General features: G+C 42.4%; 1 protein-coding gene and 1 long non-coding RNA gene across 2 annotated transcripts; both read left to right on the top strand.

Moving 5' to 3' along the window:
* Window positions 1-254: 254 nt before the first annotated feature.
* Window positions 255-4,763, top strand: LOC113059493 (carcinoembryonic antigen-related cell adhesion molecule 20-like; the record flags this gene model as incomplete). The annotated part of the gene is made up of 5 exons (XM_026228016.1): window positions 255-367; window positions 3,524-3,663; window positions 3,771-4,025; window positions 4,293-4,404; window positions 4,757-4,763. Coding segments are annotated over exons 1-5 (627 nt in total), but the record flags the coding sequence as incomplete, so codon positions are not given.
* Window positions 4,764-4,765: 2 nt separating this feature from the next.
* On the top strand, window positions 4,766-5,508 carry LOC113059981 (uncharacterized). Its single transcript, XR_003278179.1, has 3 exons — window positions 4,766-4,795; window positions 4,995-5,017; window positions 5,399-5,508. It is a non-coding gene; the product is annotated as an uncharacterized LOC113059981 (long non-coding RNA).
* Window positions 5,509-16,284: the final 10,776 nt, after the last annotated feature.

Below are 16,284 nucleotides of genomic sequence, written 5' to 3'. Positions count from 1 at the left end.
CTCTTCAGGTTCTCCAGGGTACCTTACGGCTTGGCATCTGCTCCATCTGCATTCCAAAAGATGATGGTTGTCATTCTAAACGACTCCAGAATGTTGCAAATTATCTTCTGGACGACATCATCGTTTGGGGACGCTCGCTACAAGAGCATGGTCAAGCACTAGAGAATGTGCTGCAACGTCTCAGAGATGCCGGGTTGGTGCTGAATCAGTCTAAATGTCAATTCAGAAGACAGAGCTTGAAGTTTTTAGGACACATGGTGACATCGCAGGGTATTCAGCTGGATCAGGAACATCTCTCTGCAATAATTGATGCACCTGCACCAGCGGACGCTGTTCAGTTGCGTTCTCTGCTAGGCCTCCTCTCATGGTACAACAAATTTATTGCCTCTGTGGTAATTAATGCCCCTGCTTGCATGCCTGAGAGATGAGAGTGGATTTCGTTGGTCTAATGAAGCTCAACAAAGCTTAGCTGATGTAAAAAAGCTACTTGTACACAGTCCTGCTCTTGCATTAAAAAAATCCATAAAAAATATAAATTATATGCTACAAACAATGATGATCTAAATAGACACGGAAATAAACAGTTTATAGGGTGCACATATTCAAACATAAACATTAATTTCATTATTGATTGATTGACTTCTGTACCAGCCTTGACCACACTAAATGTAAAAATGTGAAATGGTCACTAAATGTGAAAGACTTGTTTTAAATCTACTGTGTTCTTTCTCACTCATTCATACAGAAAATATAACTAATGTCAGAGTTATTGGTCCAGAAGAATCTTTTATAGAGGGAGAATCATCTGCTAACTTCAGCTCTGATGGATCTGGTATCATCAGCTCTGTGCAGTGGATGAAAGATAACCGTCCTCTGTCTCCTAGCCAGGGACGGACTGGGACTAAAAATCGGCCCTGGACTTTGACTAGGCCCAGCCCAAAGCAATTGGCGCGCGCAAACTTGACAACAACAGCAATAACGCCTGGCATGAGTGTCACAAGACTTTAACTGTGGCTCATGATACTATACCATCCAAATTATAGCAATAGCACTGATGTTGACTAGATGTTGTGTTCAAATAAAAAAATAAAAAACCTCTAGGATGTGACTTGGGGTGCTTAAAGCAATTTAAAGTTGAGCTGGTCTTTCTCTGTTCTTGGTCTAAGCTCAAACAGAATAAACAAATGATGGAATGGATTTAAAGGAAAAAAAAACAGGATTTATTCCAAGATAGCATGGAATAGATTATAAAATATGATGTTATAACAGCATATTATACAATCTATTCCATGCTGTCTTAAAATTAATTTATTACTTAATAATCTTAATTAATTTATGCAGTAATTAATCTTAGTGCACAAATAATAATGTCACATCTAAATGAAAACACACCATTACAAATGTAACTTCTGTATTCAAATCTTCAAAGTTTGTAAGCATTAACTGTAATGTTACCAACATTTTTAAAAGTAAAAGCACAACATATTTCTTAATATTAACTACTGCATGTGGCATTTTATAGCTAAAATGTTGAAGTTTATCTGTTTTAACTACTGTAATCATTAAAAATGTAGCAACCTGAATATCACTTCCTAACATCATCTCTAGCAAGTACCTCTCTTTCTCCTCTCATGTTCCATACTTGGATCTGGATCTGCCTGTGGAACCAGCTCATCTTTCTGTCCCTCATCATCACTGGTGGCATGTTGCTGCATAACTGTCTGGCTCACTTCACTGCTGCTAATATTTAACTGCGAGGTGCTGCTGCTGACTATGCTGCAATATTTCAGAATCTAAATTCCGCATTTTTTTTTCTCTCGCGATCGCCTTTCTCAGCCCCACCCTTCCGTTTTTTACCCGCGGCCGCGTTATGCATATTGTTTGTTTATTTCTATGCTTCTTCAATCGAACGTCTTTGCTGATGGTTTCTTCTTAGGGTGTACTCACACTGCCAGTTTGAACCGTGCCCGAGTGCGTTTGACCACCAAAGCGCGGTTCGTTTGACTAGTGTGAGTGCTCCGAATCGTGCCCGGGCGCGGCTCGATTGGCCGGCCCTGGCCCGCTTGGAAGAGGTGGGCCAGGGCACGGTTCAGTTGGACTCGGGCGCGGTTCGCATGCAGTGTGAGCGCTAACCGTGCCGGGGCACGGAAAAGGACGCTTTGCATCACAGTTTTGCGACGCTCCAAAACCAACATGGCAGGGAAAGGGTCGCTTTGGTCTACGGCAGAGGTGCAAAACGCATAAAAAAACTAAAAACTGCAAAGTCCTTGCTGCACTTCAGCTGGTATCTTGCAAACATCCTCATACGAGCAGCACGATTATGTGAAAATGTTCGCGCCACTAAGGCGACACATCTGTTTAACAACAGGCAGTGGACCAAACAACACAAAATTATCCACAAAGAAAACAGAGCGATGCACTCCATTGTGTTCATAGAGCGCCGCTCTTCCTGTTTATCCCGAAACCGTCACACCATAATGACGTAAGCGTGCTCCGGCACGAATGCTGAAACCCTATATGTGAGTGCAGGCCAGAGGGGGAGTGGGGAGGGGGAACAATCGTACTCGGGCCCGGTTCATGGCAACCGTGCCTAGTGTGAGTCAAGGGGCAAGGAACTCGACCGGAAGTTGAAGTCGGGTGGGGGCTGCCATCTTTTAGCAGAACTTCACTTGCGTTAGCATTCCCATTGACTCCCATTCATTTTGGCGTCACTTTGACAGCGAATAACTTTACATCTGAGGCGTTTAAAGACTCTGTTTGTCCATTATTTATTTCTAAAGATACACGAAAATGTATAAAGGGCTCCATTACCTTCTATGTTACATTATGGCCGCATATAAACAGTTTTTGTAAAAAATAGGCTAACGATTGCGTCATAACCACTCGGCTCTCTGTCGCATTACCGTACAGACAGGTGGAGAAGCTCGCAGGCAATTACCTTAATATGGGTACTGGCGTTACATTTTAAAATACTATACAAAATAATTAATCAGAATACTTACTCCTGCTCACTCACGACAAAGAACTCCCCGCTCAAGCTCGCCGTCTCTGCAAGATTAACGATGGCAGTTTTCACGCACAGCTACTAGAAGATTTACATCTGTCAGACAGGTTGCTGACGTCGTCAAGCTTCGTTTGAGTCTGCGCGTCAGAAACGGAAGTGCTAAAAAACGCTAAAACTGGGCTTCATTTGTCTCAATTGAGTTCCAATGGGGTCGCTGTGTCCATTTCTTTTACTGTCTATGGTGTGAGTACACCCTTACTCTTCCACTTCTTCTTCTCCTTACTTGGCGGCCACGGCCAGTGCAGCCATAGACCGTAAAAGAAAGAGTGCAGCTGGCATCCAACTTAAAGGTGCATTGCTGCCACCTACAGTACTGGAGTGTGAAACAGATTAGTGGGGGAAAAAAACCAACAGGTGATGACTGCGTGCGTCGTTGGCTGGCCCGCCGGCCGCCCTGGAGTACCGGCCGTTCTGTGATTCTCCAGATCACACAGATGGCCAGTCCGCCCCTGCTCCTAGCAACAGCATCATCTTCTCATCTGATAACAGATCAGTGTCCATCAGTCCAGTGCAGAGATCAGACAGTGGAGAATATCAGTGTACATATAGAAACCCTGTTAGCTCTCAGACGGCAAAACCTGTGCGTCTGATCATCAACTGTGAGTGTTCAACATTCAGACATCAAGATGATTTGAACTCAAACCTGATGAAATACAGTCATTATTCAGTGATTAGTTTCTCATTGAGTCGCTTGTTTGTGTTCTAGATGGACCAGAAGATGTTTCTGTTAAGGGTGAGGATGTGGTGGATTTAGGGGTTCGTGTGTCTCTCTCTTGTTCTGCAAATTCTGAACCTGCTGCTTCATTCAGCTGGAAGTTTAATGAAATAGACACCAATGTGACGACAGACACATTCACCATAAACGAGACTGACTTCACACACAGTGGAGATTACATCTGCACAGCCTCCAATAATGTCACAAAGAGAAACGCCTCACACAAACATACTTTAACAGTTAAAGGTGAGAATAGTTCAAACTAATCTGAAATGAGTTCCCAAGTTTTAATAACCAATACCTTGACCTTAATCTAACACTTGTTCAAAGGAACTGAATTTTTAAAAAGGTATATTAAAATCTCTACTGTTTTGTACATCTCTGCGTTATGTAATTGCATTGTGTTGTTTTAAATTATTATTATTATTTTTTTTATATATGTTAAAGTGTATAACTGTTAGTTTGGTGTGTAGTAAGTGCCTTGGTCTTGTGATTCTTGTATGTTTTCCATAGAAAGAGGAGGAGGGCTATCATCAGGGGCGATAGCTGGGATTGTCATTGGGGTTTTAGTGGCAGTTGCAGGCATTTGTGGCCTGACTGTCTATTTAACAAAAACTAAAAAAATGTGAGTAATCTGACAGATCATGGTGTGTTTTGTAATCACACCTTTGATTTAACATATTATATAACTCAGTACATTTGTAACAAATCACAACTTCAGCTTCCAACAGGACTTTGTAAATCAAGTTCTACATACAGTACATGTGTGAACCTTATGATCTTATGTGATTTTATTCCTATTTTATATCAAACTCAGTGTTTCTGAATTTCAGTGAATTTTCTTAACATGTGGATAGTGTTATTTCATACACAATAAAATGACCACAGTAACTGTAACTGTAATAAAGTGCATTTTTGTGAGACAATAATGTGGTAAAGACTAGTTATAACAAAATGTCTCTGTATTTATGCTACAGCCCAAAGTTACCAACAACAAAAAGGACAAGCAAGTGAAGGTTTGTTAGTTATTCATTCATAATGCCAGCATTAATGTGACTTGATTGAAGAACACATCTGACATAAGCAATTATATCTAGAATTCCCTTGATAATTACATTACATAATAGATTTCAGATTAACTATTCATATTACAGATTATTCAGTATATATTTTTTTTCAGTATCAAATTCATTGAGTCTTTCTTTCCTTAAACAGCAGCACAAAGCAGACAGGAGACAGTGAGTAACCTCTTCAGTCTCTTCTGAAAGTAAAAAAATAAATAAACCCATCCATCAATAAACTCTTTAATGACGTGTTTATTGATAGATGAGTTTATTTTTACAGTAAGCTCAAATGGACTTTAATCTTTCACATGTTACTGCTCAAAGACATGCTGATGATCACACTTTAACTATACTTAAACTATAGATATTGACAAATATTAAATCATGATAGGTATTAGCACTGTTTATTGTGGGCTTTCATCATTTGTTAATCAGCAACATATTTTGCATTTAGTTTAACCTCAAGTGACAACATCATTCTGTCTGATGTTCTGATAATAATTTAAGAAAATAATATTGTTGGCCGCAAACTATAAATAAATGATTGATTTGCAGAAGGCTAGAGGAGATGGAGCAATTCCAGGGAAGATGAGTGAACATATATACGAGAATGACAAACATGAAAATGAGTATGAGAATGATATGTATGAAAATGTAAAGCTTGATTATTCAAGAAGGCCAAGGGCTCCTACTCCTCCTCAGGTGAGCAGTCCAGTCCAGTTCAGCCCTTTCTAGAGCATCATATCTGTGTTTTGGCTACATAGTAAAATAAGTGCTGTTTATTATTTTCTGTGGCTTTGCAGTGAAACAATAAGGAAGTCATTTGGTTGGTTTATTTTATTAAATGCTTGTGTAATGTCTCTGTTCAGGTCTCAAACCCTCCTCCTGTGCGCAGGTGAAGAAGTGAAGACACTGAAATACATCTACTGCAAGACGATCGATCGGGCTGTATCATTTTTTTCTATTCTTCTTTTTAACAATTTAAAGATAAAAAATTGTATATGGCATATTAATGAAATATTATAAACTGTTGCATCAACTGTTTGTTATGTGTGCTCCACTAATGCAGTTTAATTATAAACTTGTTCCTCACAATGGACAAACATATTTTTCTTGACATAGTTCCTTAAAAAGTCACAAATACAGAAGTATATTTCTGTAACTGTAAAAGATTAGGGTCAAAGCCATAACCGTATACACTAAGTTATAAAAGCTAAATGTCTGTTAAAGGCATGGAAACATGACATACTAAAATAGGACAAGATCTGCAGATCTGGTATTGTAATGTTAATTTTCAGGCTCACGTGGAATCTGCACACACATAACTCAGAAGAAAGCAGACTGAACACCAGGTCTTTGAGTTCTACACATTTGACATCCTGTCTTTGCTCCTTTATTCAATATTTTTGGCTAGTGTTTTTAAAATTACATTTAAATATGAATTATATTTATTTATAATGGTCAGAACTCAGCCCCTCAGAAATCATCAGACACATCCTCATTCTTTATTTCCTACACTGGGCCAATAAAAGCAGATAAAACTGATAGTGGGTAATGAAAAACGTCTCGGTTACGTCTGTAACCTCGGTTCCCCGAGAAGGGAACGAGACGATGCGTCGATAACGCTTTGGGAATGCATTCTGCGTGAGTGCTTCTGAAGCATCCATGTCAACTAGTCCAATGGCGAGAGTGAGCGTCAGGAGTGACGTCACGACCAGGAATTGATAAAAACCCCAACCGGATCAACCGGTGTTAGCTTCGACAGTGCCGAAGCAAGTCGATCACAGGAACGAAGGAAGTATGGCAGGGAGACGCATCGTCTCGTTCCCTTCTCGGGGAACCGAGGTTACAGACGTAACTGAGACGTTCCCCATCGAGGGAGAGACGATGCGTCGATAACGCTTTGGGAACGAGAATACCCAAACCGCCATATTACAAGTGCCTGAGTGTCAGACAGAAAACCCAACGCCTCTAGAATTAAAAACCTGAGACCCGGGAGTAGCGTCCAGGTCTAGGCTATAAAACCTGACGAATGTGAGTGGCGAGGACCAGCCTGCCGCATCACAAACATCCTGAAGAGAGGCCCCAGATAATAAGGCTCTAGAGGTCACCATACTCCTAGTAGAATGAGCTCTGACCCCCAAAGGGCACGGTAGGTCAGAAACCTCATAGGCAAGAAGGATAGCCCCAACTATCCACTTACTAAGTGTCTGTTTAGTGGCAGGAAGACCTATCTTAGGTGACCCGAAACAAACAAACAGCTGATCGGATTTCCGAAAAGAAGAAGTCCGATGAACATAAGTGTCCAATGCTCGCACCGGGCACAAGAGGTTAGACTTTTCCTGGTCCGATGATGCAAACGGGGGAGGACAGAAAGCCTGCAGAACAATAGGTCTCGGAACAACGGTCGGTACCTTAGGGACGTATCCCTGCTTCGGGTAGAGAAATGCTTTGACCATCCCAGGTGCAAATTCAAGGCAGGTGGGAGAAACCGAGAGAGCCTGAAGGTCTCCGACTCTTTTAAGGGACGAAATAGCAAGGAGAAAAGTAGTCTTAAACGAAAGAAACTTCTCAGAGACCGAATCTAGGGGTTCAAACGGAGCCCTAGAAAGGCCTTCTAAAACTATAGCCAGGTCCCAGGCCGGCACTCTAGAACGAGTTGCAGGTCTCAGCCTCAAGGTGCCACGAAGGAAACGAGAGATAAGAGGGTCTCGACCCAGAGATGCACCACCCACTGGGGCATGGAAAGCCGAGATGGCCGCCACGTAAACTTTTAAGGTGGATGGACATAGACCAGAAGCGAAGCGGCCTTGTAAAAACTCAAGAACTGAGCCAACAGAGCAGTGGACGGGGTCACACTGATGTTGGTAACACCAAGAAGAAAAAACATTCCATTTGAGTCTATAATGTTTCCTCGTAGCTGGAGCTCTGGAGCTAAGAATGGTCTCCACAACCTCAGTTGAGAGAGCAACAGGAGGAAAGGCGTACAGACGTAGCCTCGGCCACGTCTGTACCATAGCGTCCAACCCCAGGGGGGCTGGATGAGTAAGGGAGAACCATAGTGGACAGTGCGTCGTGTACTGAGAAGCAAACAGATCCACTTCTGCTTGGCCATAACTTTCCCATATGAGCTCCACCACCTCCGGGTGAAGCCTCCATTCCCCTGGCCTCAGCACCTGCCTCGACAGGGTGTCTGCTCCAATATTCTGAGTCCCTGGTATATACATCGCCCTCAGAGAGCGTAATTTCCCCAGAGACCACAGGAGGATCTGGTGCGCTAATTTGCAGAGAGGGCGCGAGCGCAGACCCCCCTGACGGTTGATGTAAGAGACCACCGATGTATTGTCTGTGCGGACCAGCACATGATGGTCCCTCAGGTCTGGCAGGAAGTGCCTCAAAGCTTTGAAGACAGCCATCATCTCCAGGCAGTTGATGTGCCAAGAGTGATGATGGCTCTCCCACAGACCCTGAGCTGAGCGGCCTTCCATTACCGCTCCCCAGCCGGTAAGGGAAGCATCTGTCGAGATGGTAACCCGATGACAAAGAGCTCCCAATACCGGACCCTGGGACAGGAACCAGTGTTCTCTCCATATGACCAAGGCGCGGAGACACCGCCGCGTGATCTTGATCGTACGAAGTGGGTTTCCCCTCGGGGAGAACCCTCTGGTCCTGAGCCACCACTGTAAAGGTCTCATGCCCAGCAGGCCAAAGGGGATCACATTGGACGCTGCTGCCATGAGACCCAACAATCTCTCGAACTGTTTTACAGTGCGTGACTGGCCTAGCTTTAGCTCCGAAGTGGCTGCGAGGATGTTGGCTACACGAGCGGGCGAAAGAGAGGCTCGCATCGTGACCGAGTCCCATACCACCCCAAGAAAAGTGGTCCTCTGTAATGGAGATAGCACACTCTTCTTGGTATTGAGCCTCAAACCCAACTTTTGCATATGAGCGAGGACGACATCTCGATGCCGAACCGCCAACTGTTCTGATTCCGCTAAAATCAACCAGTCGTCCAGGTAATTCAGAATACGTATGCCCTGCAGCCTGAGCGGGGCCAGAGCTGCATCTACGCATTTCGTGAATGTGCGGGGTGAGAGAGCTAGACCGAAGGGAAGTACCCGATACTGGTATTCTTTGCCCCCGAAAGAAAACCTTAGGAACTTCCTGTGCTGAGGGAGGATGGAGATATGGAAGTACGCATCTTTTAGGTCTATTGTGACGAACCAGTCCTCGGATCTGATTTGAGTCACGATCTGTTTGAGTGTCAGCATCTTGAATTTTAATTTCTGAACTGTACGATTCAACAGACGAAGATCTAAAATGGGACGCAGCCCTCCATCCTTTTTTGGAACAATGAAATAACGGCTGTAAAAACCCGATGCCCTGTCGGGAGGATACACCTGCTCTATAGCATTTTTCGCTAAAAGAGATTTCACTTCTTGCTCCATGACCAGAGCCTGCTCGGGATGCACTACTGTGAGCAACACCCCGTTGTAGCGTGGGGGACGAGAACCGAACTGGATTCTGTAACCCTTCTCTACTATCTGCAGGACCCATTGAGATATGTTCTGCAGACTTTTCCATTCTGTCAGACATTCTACTAAGGGAACCAGCCTCTCGAGGCTGGCCTCTGGTGTAATTTGAACAGCTAGTTCGGGGACCTGAAGCCGAAGCGCAGGAACCACCCGAGCTAACTGCTCTTGGACCCCCCTCAGAGGGAGCGAGCCTGACGCAGCGTCTGGGAGACACAGCGCCAGAGACCTGCTGGAGACCGCTGCGCCCCGAGGCACCAAGGGTGGCGGGGTTGGCAGGACGGCCCCGTGAGAGCACCGAGACCGGACGGGCACCGTATACTGAGGTGTACACCGCACCGTCTCGATTGGGGCTGCCCTCACAGGTCTGACCCATTTGGCGTCAGGACCTTTTCTTCTGAGCCGAAGCTTTCTTAGCGAGAAGAACGGTCCTCAGATCCGGCTTCTGCTTAGATTGCTTTGGCTGTGAGTGCTGGCTCGGTCCCCGTGATTTTTGAGGAGGAGCGCGAGACGCAAAACTCTCTTTTTGAAAAACACGATATGAAGAGCATGATGGCTGGGGCTGCCTTGCACGCCCAGCAGCATCAGGATTAGAACGGCGAGGGAGAAAACTTTTAAAAGCTTCAGATTGCTTTTTATTTTCTTGAAATCTTTCAACCACTTCATTCACAGCATCACCAAACAGACCTTCATGAGAAATGGGAGCGTCTAAAAGAAAAGATCTATCTTTATCTTTAATATCTGAAAGATTAAGCCAAAGGTGTCTTTCTGTAGAAACCAAAGCAGCCATAGATCTACCAATAGCACGTGCTGTTTCTTTAGTCGCCCTGAGAGATAAATCCGTAGCCCGACGAAGTTCGCGAATTTCGTCACGGCTGACTCCCTCGCTGTTATCTAACTCCCCCAGCAGCTCAGCCTGATAAGCCTGAAGCAAAGCCATCGAGTGAAGGCAAGCTCCAGCCTGACCTGCTGCTGTGTAAGCTTTACCCACTAAATTAGATGTGATCTTTAAAGGCTTCGTGGGCAAAGTCGGGTTCTTAATAGATGACGCTGAACCAGGGGAAAGATAGCTCGCGAGCGTCTGCTCCGCCCGGGGCATCGCCTCATAACCATTTTCTTTCAGCCCTCTTATATCAGAATAAATGCGCACTTGAGGGCTGAAAAGACGTGATGAATATGGCTTATTCCACGATCTAGACAGCTCACTGTGAAGATCAGGGAAAAAAGGGAGACCCCGTAATGTAGGCGATGTTTTAGAAGACAGAAAACGCTCGTCTAATTTGCTTTTAGGACGAGCGCTCTGTTTATCAGATGGCCAAGATATATGTAATTTATCTACAGCTCGTGTTAATACATCAACCAACTCCTCATATGCTGGGGAAAGAGATGGCGAATCCTCTTCCCCCCTGATTGTGTCACCTTCACTGCCCGTTACATCTAACTCCTCGGAGCTAGAGCAACGAAGCAATGGGCTCTCCCCTCGGGCGGAAGAAGCCGCGGGGCGGGCTTCCGACACCGGAGTTTGAGCTATGGATCTCCCAGGTAAGGGAGGAGAAAGAGCCCTCGGACCCGTCTCCAACCCCGCTGAGAGATCCATTTGCGAACCCCAGGAATGCATTCTCCGATCTGCCTCGGCAGAAGCGGGTCCTGCACCCTGAGGAGCGCGAGGCTCGCCGCTCTTCTCATCAAAGAGTTAGAGTTGTGACGTTCGCGAACGAACCGATTCTTTTGAACGGCTCATAAACATGAACGATGGGAGCCGAGTCGCGACTGGAGAGGAGCCGTTCTTTCTATCGTTCTTTTTTCCTATGCGTGTTCATACAAATGAGCTCCGCCAGGAGACAGAACAGTTATAGGGGGAGGGGCGCACCCAGCGCAGGCCAACCCTTTATAGCGTGATGATATTAGTTATTAGTTGTGCATGCATTTACATTGCATTTTGTGTTCATTTAAAACGTATTTTAAAATCATTAAAAATGTTCTTTTGTGATACTGTACTGTATAGAAATGTTTCACTAAAAGCTGTTTTCCACAGACATTCATTGCAGCCCACTTTGTTATTGTTCATTGACTTGAAGGGGCTGATGTCCTATTTGCAAAGTTTACAGTAGTAATAGTATGTAGTATGTAGACATTTCCATTTTATTTATTCTAATTTTATCTACTTAAAAAAAAATTAGTTTTCTATCAAAATGTTCTTGTGTGATAACAATGTTCTTGTGTGGAAGTGTTTGTAGTAAAAGCTGTTTTGCACAGAAATTCATTGCAGCCGGCTTTGTTTTTTATGTTTATTTGTGAGTAGGTATTGTATGAATAACATAAGTCAACGTAGTTTTACACACACACACACACACACACACACACACTTTGTACTAAAGGTAAATCAAAATAATGATGTCACTGTCTAAGCAGAGGGATTTGTGCAACCCTATGGAATATAGTCGACACATGAGAAATGAGGTAATAATCAATATTTCAGAATAATTCAAACTCAGATATTGGTGTGTGATATCTGAGCTTTAATTATTTGACTACAAATCTCACCTCATAATACCTCCCAGTGATTTTTTCCAGGATAAACTGAGATGCTCCCAAGCTGGCTTCTTAAAACTGACTAAATATTTAAAAAGAGCCAAAAGAGCCATTCTTTTGAACGGCTCTTTGAAAGGAACGGATCGCGAAGATCCGGATCCCCTCAAAGATCCATAAATCCCATCACTACAAAGAGTGACAAGCGGGAGCGGAGCATGCGAAGCGAAAGCTTCTCACAATGCGGGCAATCAGTCTCCTCGAAGGCTGATAACGCATGCTCCACTCCCAAACAAACTACACAAAGCTCGTGTGTATCCCCACCCGTTAAATAACGTGGGCAGGGAGAAGCACACGGTTTGAATAGTTGCTTAGCCATAGTATATAAACTTTGCACAAGACAACAGTAAATATGACAGACAGGTTTGACACAGATCGCTTGCTGAGGCACAGAAAGCTAACACCGGTTGCTCCGGTTGGGGTTTTTATCAATTCCTGGTCGTGACGTCACTCCTGACGCTCACTCTCGCCATTGGACTAGTTGACATGGATGCTTCAGACGCACTCACGCAGAATGCGTTCCCAAAGCGTTATCGACGCATCGTCTCTCCCTCGATGGGGAACAAAGGTCACATTCATGAATAAAATCACCTTTAGACCTTAAAACATCATCACTCTGGCAAGTGACATTTTTTTCTGGTCATCAAGGGCGGACTGGGACACAATCTAAAATGATTTAAATACCCAAGATTTAACAAACCTATATAGAAATATATATTCATAGAAATATAATAAAACACTAAAGTGCCTAAATGTCAAACGTTGTGCAATATCTTTTTTGAAAAATCCTTATACTAGACTATTATTTACATTTTTGTGTTGCTGTCTGCAACATAAATATAAATTAATGTGAATATATGTGTGCTAAATGTATTAATGTAACATTACAGTAGATAATACTGATGTCCTTTATGATAATCAGGACACGACCTTGGGCTATTGATTTATTTTATTTTTGGTAAGTTGCATGAACAAATCTTATGTTGCGTGTTGCTTTTTTGGGGGGCTTATTTAAACAATAAGGTTGCTTGTTAGGAAAATTTGACAGGCAACTTCATTTATTTGTATTTATGTTTGCCGTATTCTACAACGCATTGATTGACACTCTGCTCACAGTAAATAGCCAAATCAGTGCAATAATATACTGTACAGGGGCGGACTTAACCAATAAGCAAGGTAAGCGGCATCTGATATTGGGCAAACATATTTGGCAAACGCTCAAGTATGTGTCTTGTGTTTTTCTCCCCATGTTCTCCCCATTATCTGCATTATCTAGTTTCTCCCATGTCTGATTATGCCCATGTTTGGTTTTCCTGTTCCCATTAAGTTTGATTATTTTCCTCCTGTGTTCATTAATCATCTTATTAGTTCCTTGTTACTTCAGCCCTTTGTTTTCCAGTGTCTAGCGTCCGGTTTTGAATATCAACCCCATGTATTTTGTGTGTATGCGTTCCTGCCTGTTCTGTGTTCCCAGTTATTTAGATGATTAAGACTGCTATTGTTGTAATTCCCTCATCTCCTCATTCCTCGCTCCTTCATAGTATCTGAACTGTGATACAGTGTGTATTTGTGTTCTGGAGAGTGACATATTTTCACTCATCACTCAAAATGCTGAGTTTTTGTCAAGTGCTGAGTTCTGCAAGCTTGTGAATCCTCTCATTGTAACAACATTCATATAAGAGATTGATTGTGCAGTGCAGACAGCTTCATTGATTAACGGAATGCTGTGAGATCGCAATGAACTGAAGTGAATGTGATCCAGAAAAATAAGCCTAATGTGGATTTAGAACAGCATCAGGTTGACTAATTATTTATTTTAGCGGTGAAGATGTAAATAAACTATAAACTAGAGAGAGCAAAATAAGGGTTAGACGTAAAAGAGCACATAGTTATTGTTTTGGGGCCCCATACCTGAAATTTGATTAGGACCCCAAAATCACTAAATCCACCCCTGATAATATAAGTGCTGTAGCGTAATTCATCAAACATTATGACCTCTCACAAACAAGGGTTTCTACACCAAGTACTAAGTCATGTTTTGCTTGAGGATCAAATACTTTTTTCAGTCACTGAAATGCAAATCAATTTATAACCTTTATAGTGTGTTTTGGTATTGGTTGGCATTCTGTCTCTATACTTTACGTTAAAATAAACCTACATTAAAAATTACAAACCTTTCATTTCTTTGTAAGTGGCAAACTTACAAAATCAGCAGGGGATCAAATAAAAAATGTCAACACTGTATGTGTGTGTATGTGCTATTGCAAAACATTGAATATGTACAATAAAAAATAAATAAATAAAAGACTCCATTCACTGGACACTTGAATATCTGTAGTGCGTATATTATTGACTAATGTGTGCATAATCTGAAAGCTTTGTTTGATTTTGAGTAAAGGTGAAATGGTTTTGAAAATAATAATAATAATAATAATAATAATAGTTACTCTAAAAAATAATAAATAAAACAAACTTGTCTGAGGTTTAAAATCATTAGTGTACCCATACGCCAATCACAGAATGCTTGGTTATGATGTGTTTTATGTGCCAACTCAGCCGCTTCAATCTTTCCCTGTAAACACAGGTATGCTGCAAAAACAAAACCATTGAGCGAGTTTTGCTGCCTCCTTAAAGGTACAGTTTGTAGGACCTGCCACGAGAGGGCGCTCTACCAAAACAATAACAATCGCGTGGTTTGATGAGGCTAAGGAAGAGCGTGGAATGATGGGATTTGTTGTCTTCTACCCAACCGCTGACAGCCATCAATCAGACATAAAAAGATAAATCATAGATGTAACGGATGAGGTAAAGTTTTATAAATGTTGTGTTCGATGTCATAATTTTCAAATGCGAGTTCAACGATTTGTGCGAGTAGATTACGTACAAAGTCAATGGAAAGATGTGATCAGACTATGGATCAGACGCTCCTCACGTGGGTCTAGAGACGCGATGCCCCGCGTTTGGCGTGTATGCCCCATAATACTAATCTTGTTGATCATTATAATAGCATATGCTTTCTGTAAAGATACGAATCAGAACAACTCACCTGTTGAGTAAAACACAAGCGAGATCTTCTAAATTCTAAATTAACACCCGCCAACCCGCCAAATGCGGCTTAAAATTCATTTTGTGTTAATTAAAACTTACTAGCCAGTTTGGCTGTTGATGCATGACATGAGGCTCTGTTCTCTGTCATTTATCCTCCTGGCAGCCCTTCCTACATTTTAGGGTTAATGTGATGACATTTCATATACCCATTGGCTGCAGGCAGTTTGCAGTGAAACCAGCGTGAGAAACCATGGAAACGAATAGAGCGTCCATCACAAAACACAAGGAAGGGGAACGAATGGAGCCAGAGCAGGAAGCATAGACTGAAAAAGGAGGGAGTTAGCTATTAAAGAAAAAAATTAAGATTAAACTAAATGCGGCGGTGGTTGGGACAGATTTCTGAGGGTGAAAAGAGGAATGAGGCAGGGGATTAGGATATTGACAGAGAAACAAAGAAAAGAAAATTTAATGCCAAATGGCTGACGGGTCATGAATGGCTTGTGTTTGATCACAAGAATGTCGTAATGCTTTGTCAGGATTGCCGCATGTAAGTTACTCAAAAGAAAAAAACGAAACAAGCAATTTTGTGGTGGGAACTAATAATTTTAAATTTGAGTCAGTGTATATTTTGTTGTATTCATTGTACTTCATATGTGTTTTTCATGCCAACAATATTAATAAAATGATCAAATGCATTCAGTGGCACTCATAATTTATGTTATTTTTACAAAAAAAAATATGGCTAGTGGAAATTCTGATTGGCTGGTAACTTTAGAAAGTTACACAATCCACCATAAAACGTGCAAGAAGAAGAAAGTAAGGAAGCAAGCTAGTTGTTTGCTGGACGCTAGACACTACTTCCGCATTTGTCCACGACACTGTTGTCATGTGGTTTCTACATCAGTAAAGGCGGTAACAAAGGGTAACTACCGTCATTGACAAGCGACTGCACTGCCCCGTGTCACTGTTTAGAATGGGAATTTTCATTATTTACAAGTAGTTGAAAACATTAGAGATATTGTTAGTAATCAGCTGGACAAAATATATAACACTAGCCTAGTGGTTTTTGGATATTTTACAGCAAATATCTTACAAATTGTAACTTTAACCTGATCCTGCATGAGAGCAACCAAGGGGGACACAATCACAATTAGATAGGTAATGGTAAACATGATATGGTCACACAATAGGTAATAGTAAACTTTTCCAAAAACCTGTTGTGAATAGGTCGACAACATCACCTCCATTCAAAATGTGAAACAAACACTCGGG

This window comes from Carassius auratus, chromosome 41 (assembly GCF_003368295.1).
Source record: "Carassius auratus strain Wakin chromosome 41, ASM336829v1, whole genome shotgun sequence".
Classification (NCBI taxonomy): Eukaryota; Metazoa; Chordata; class Actinopteri; order Cypriniformes; family Cyprinidae; genus Carassius; species Carassius auratus.
Note: the sequence above shows the minus strand (reverse complement) of the source record. Positions and strands in the feature narration are given on the sequence as shown.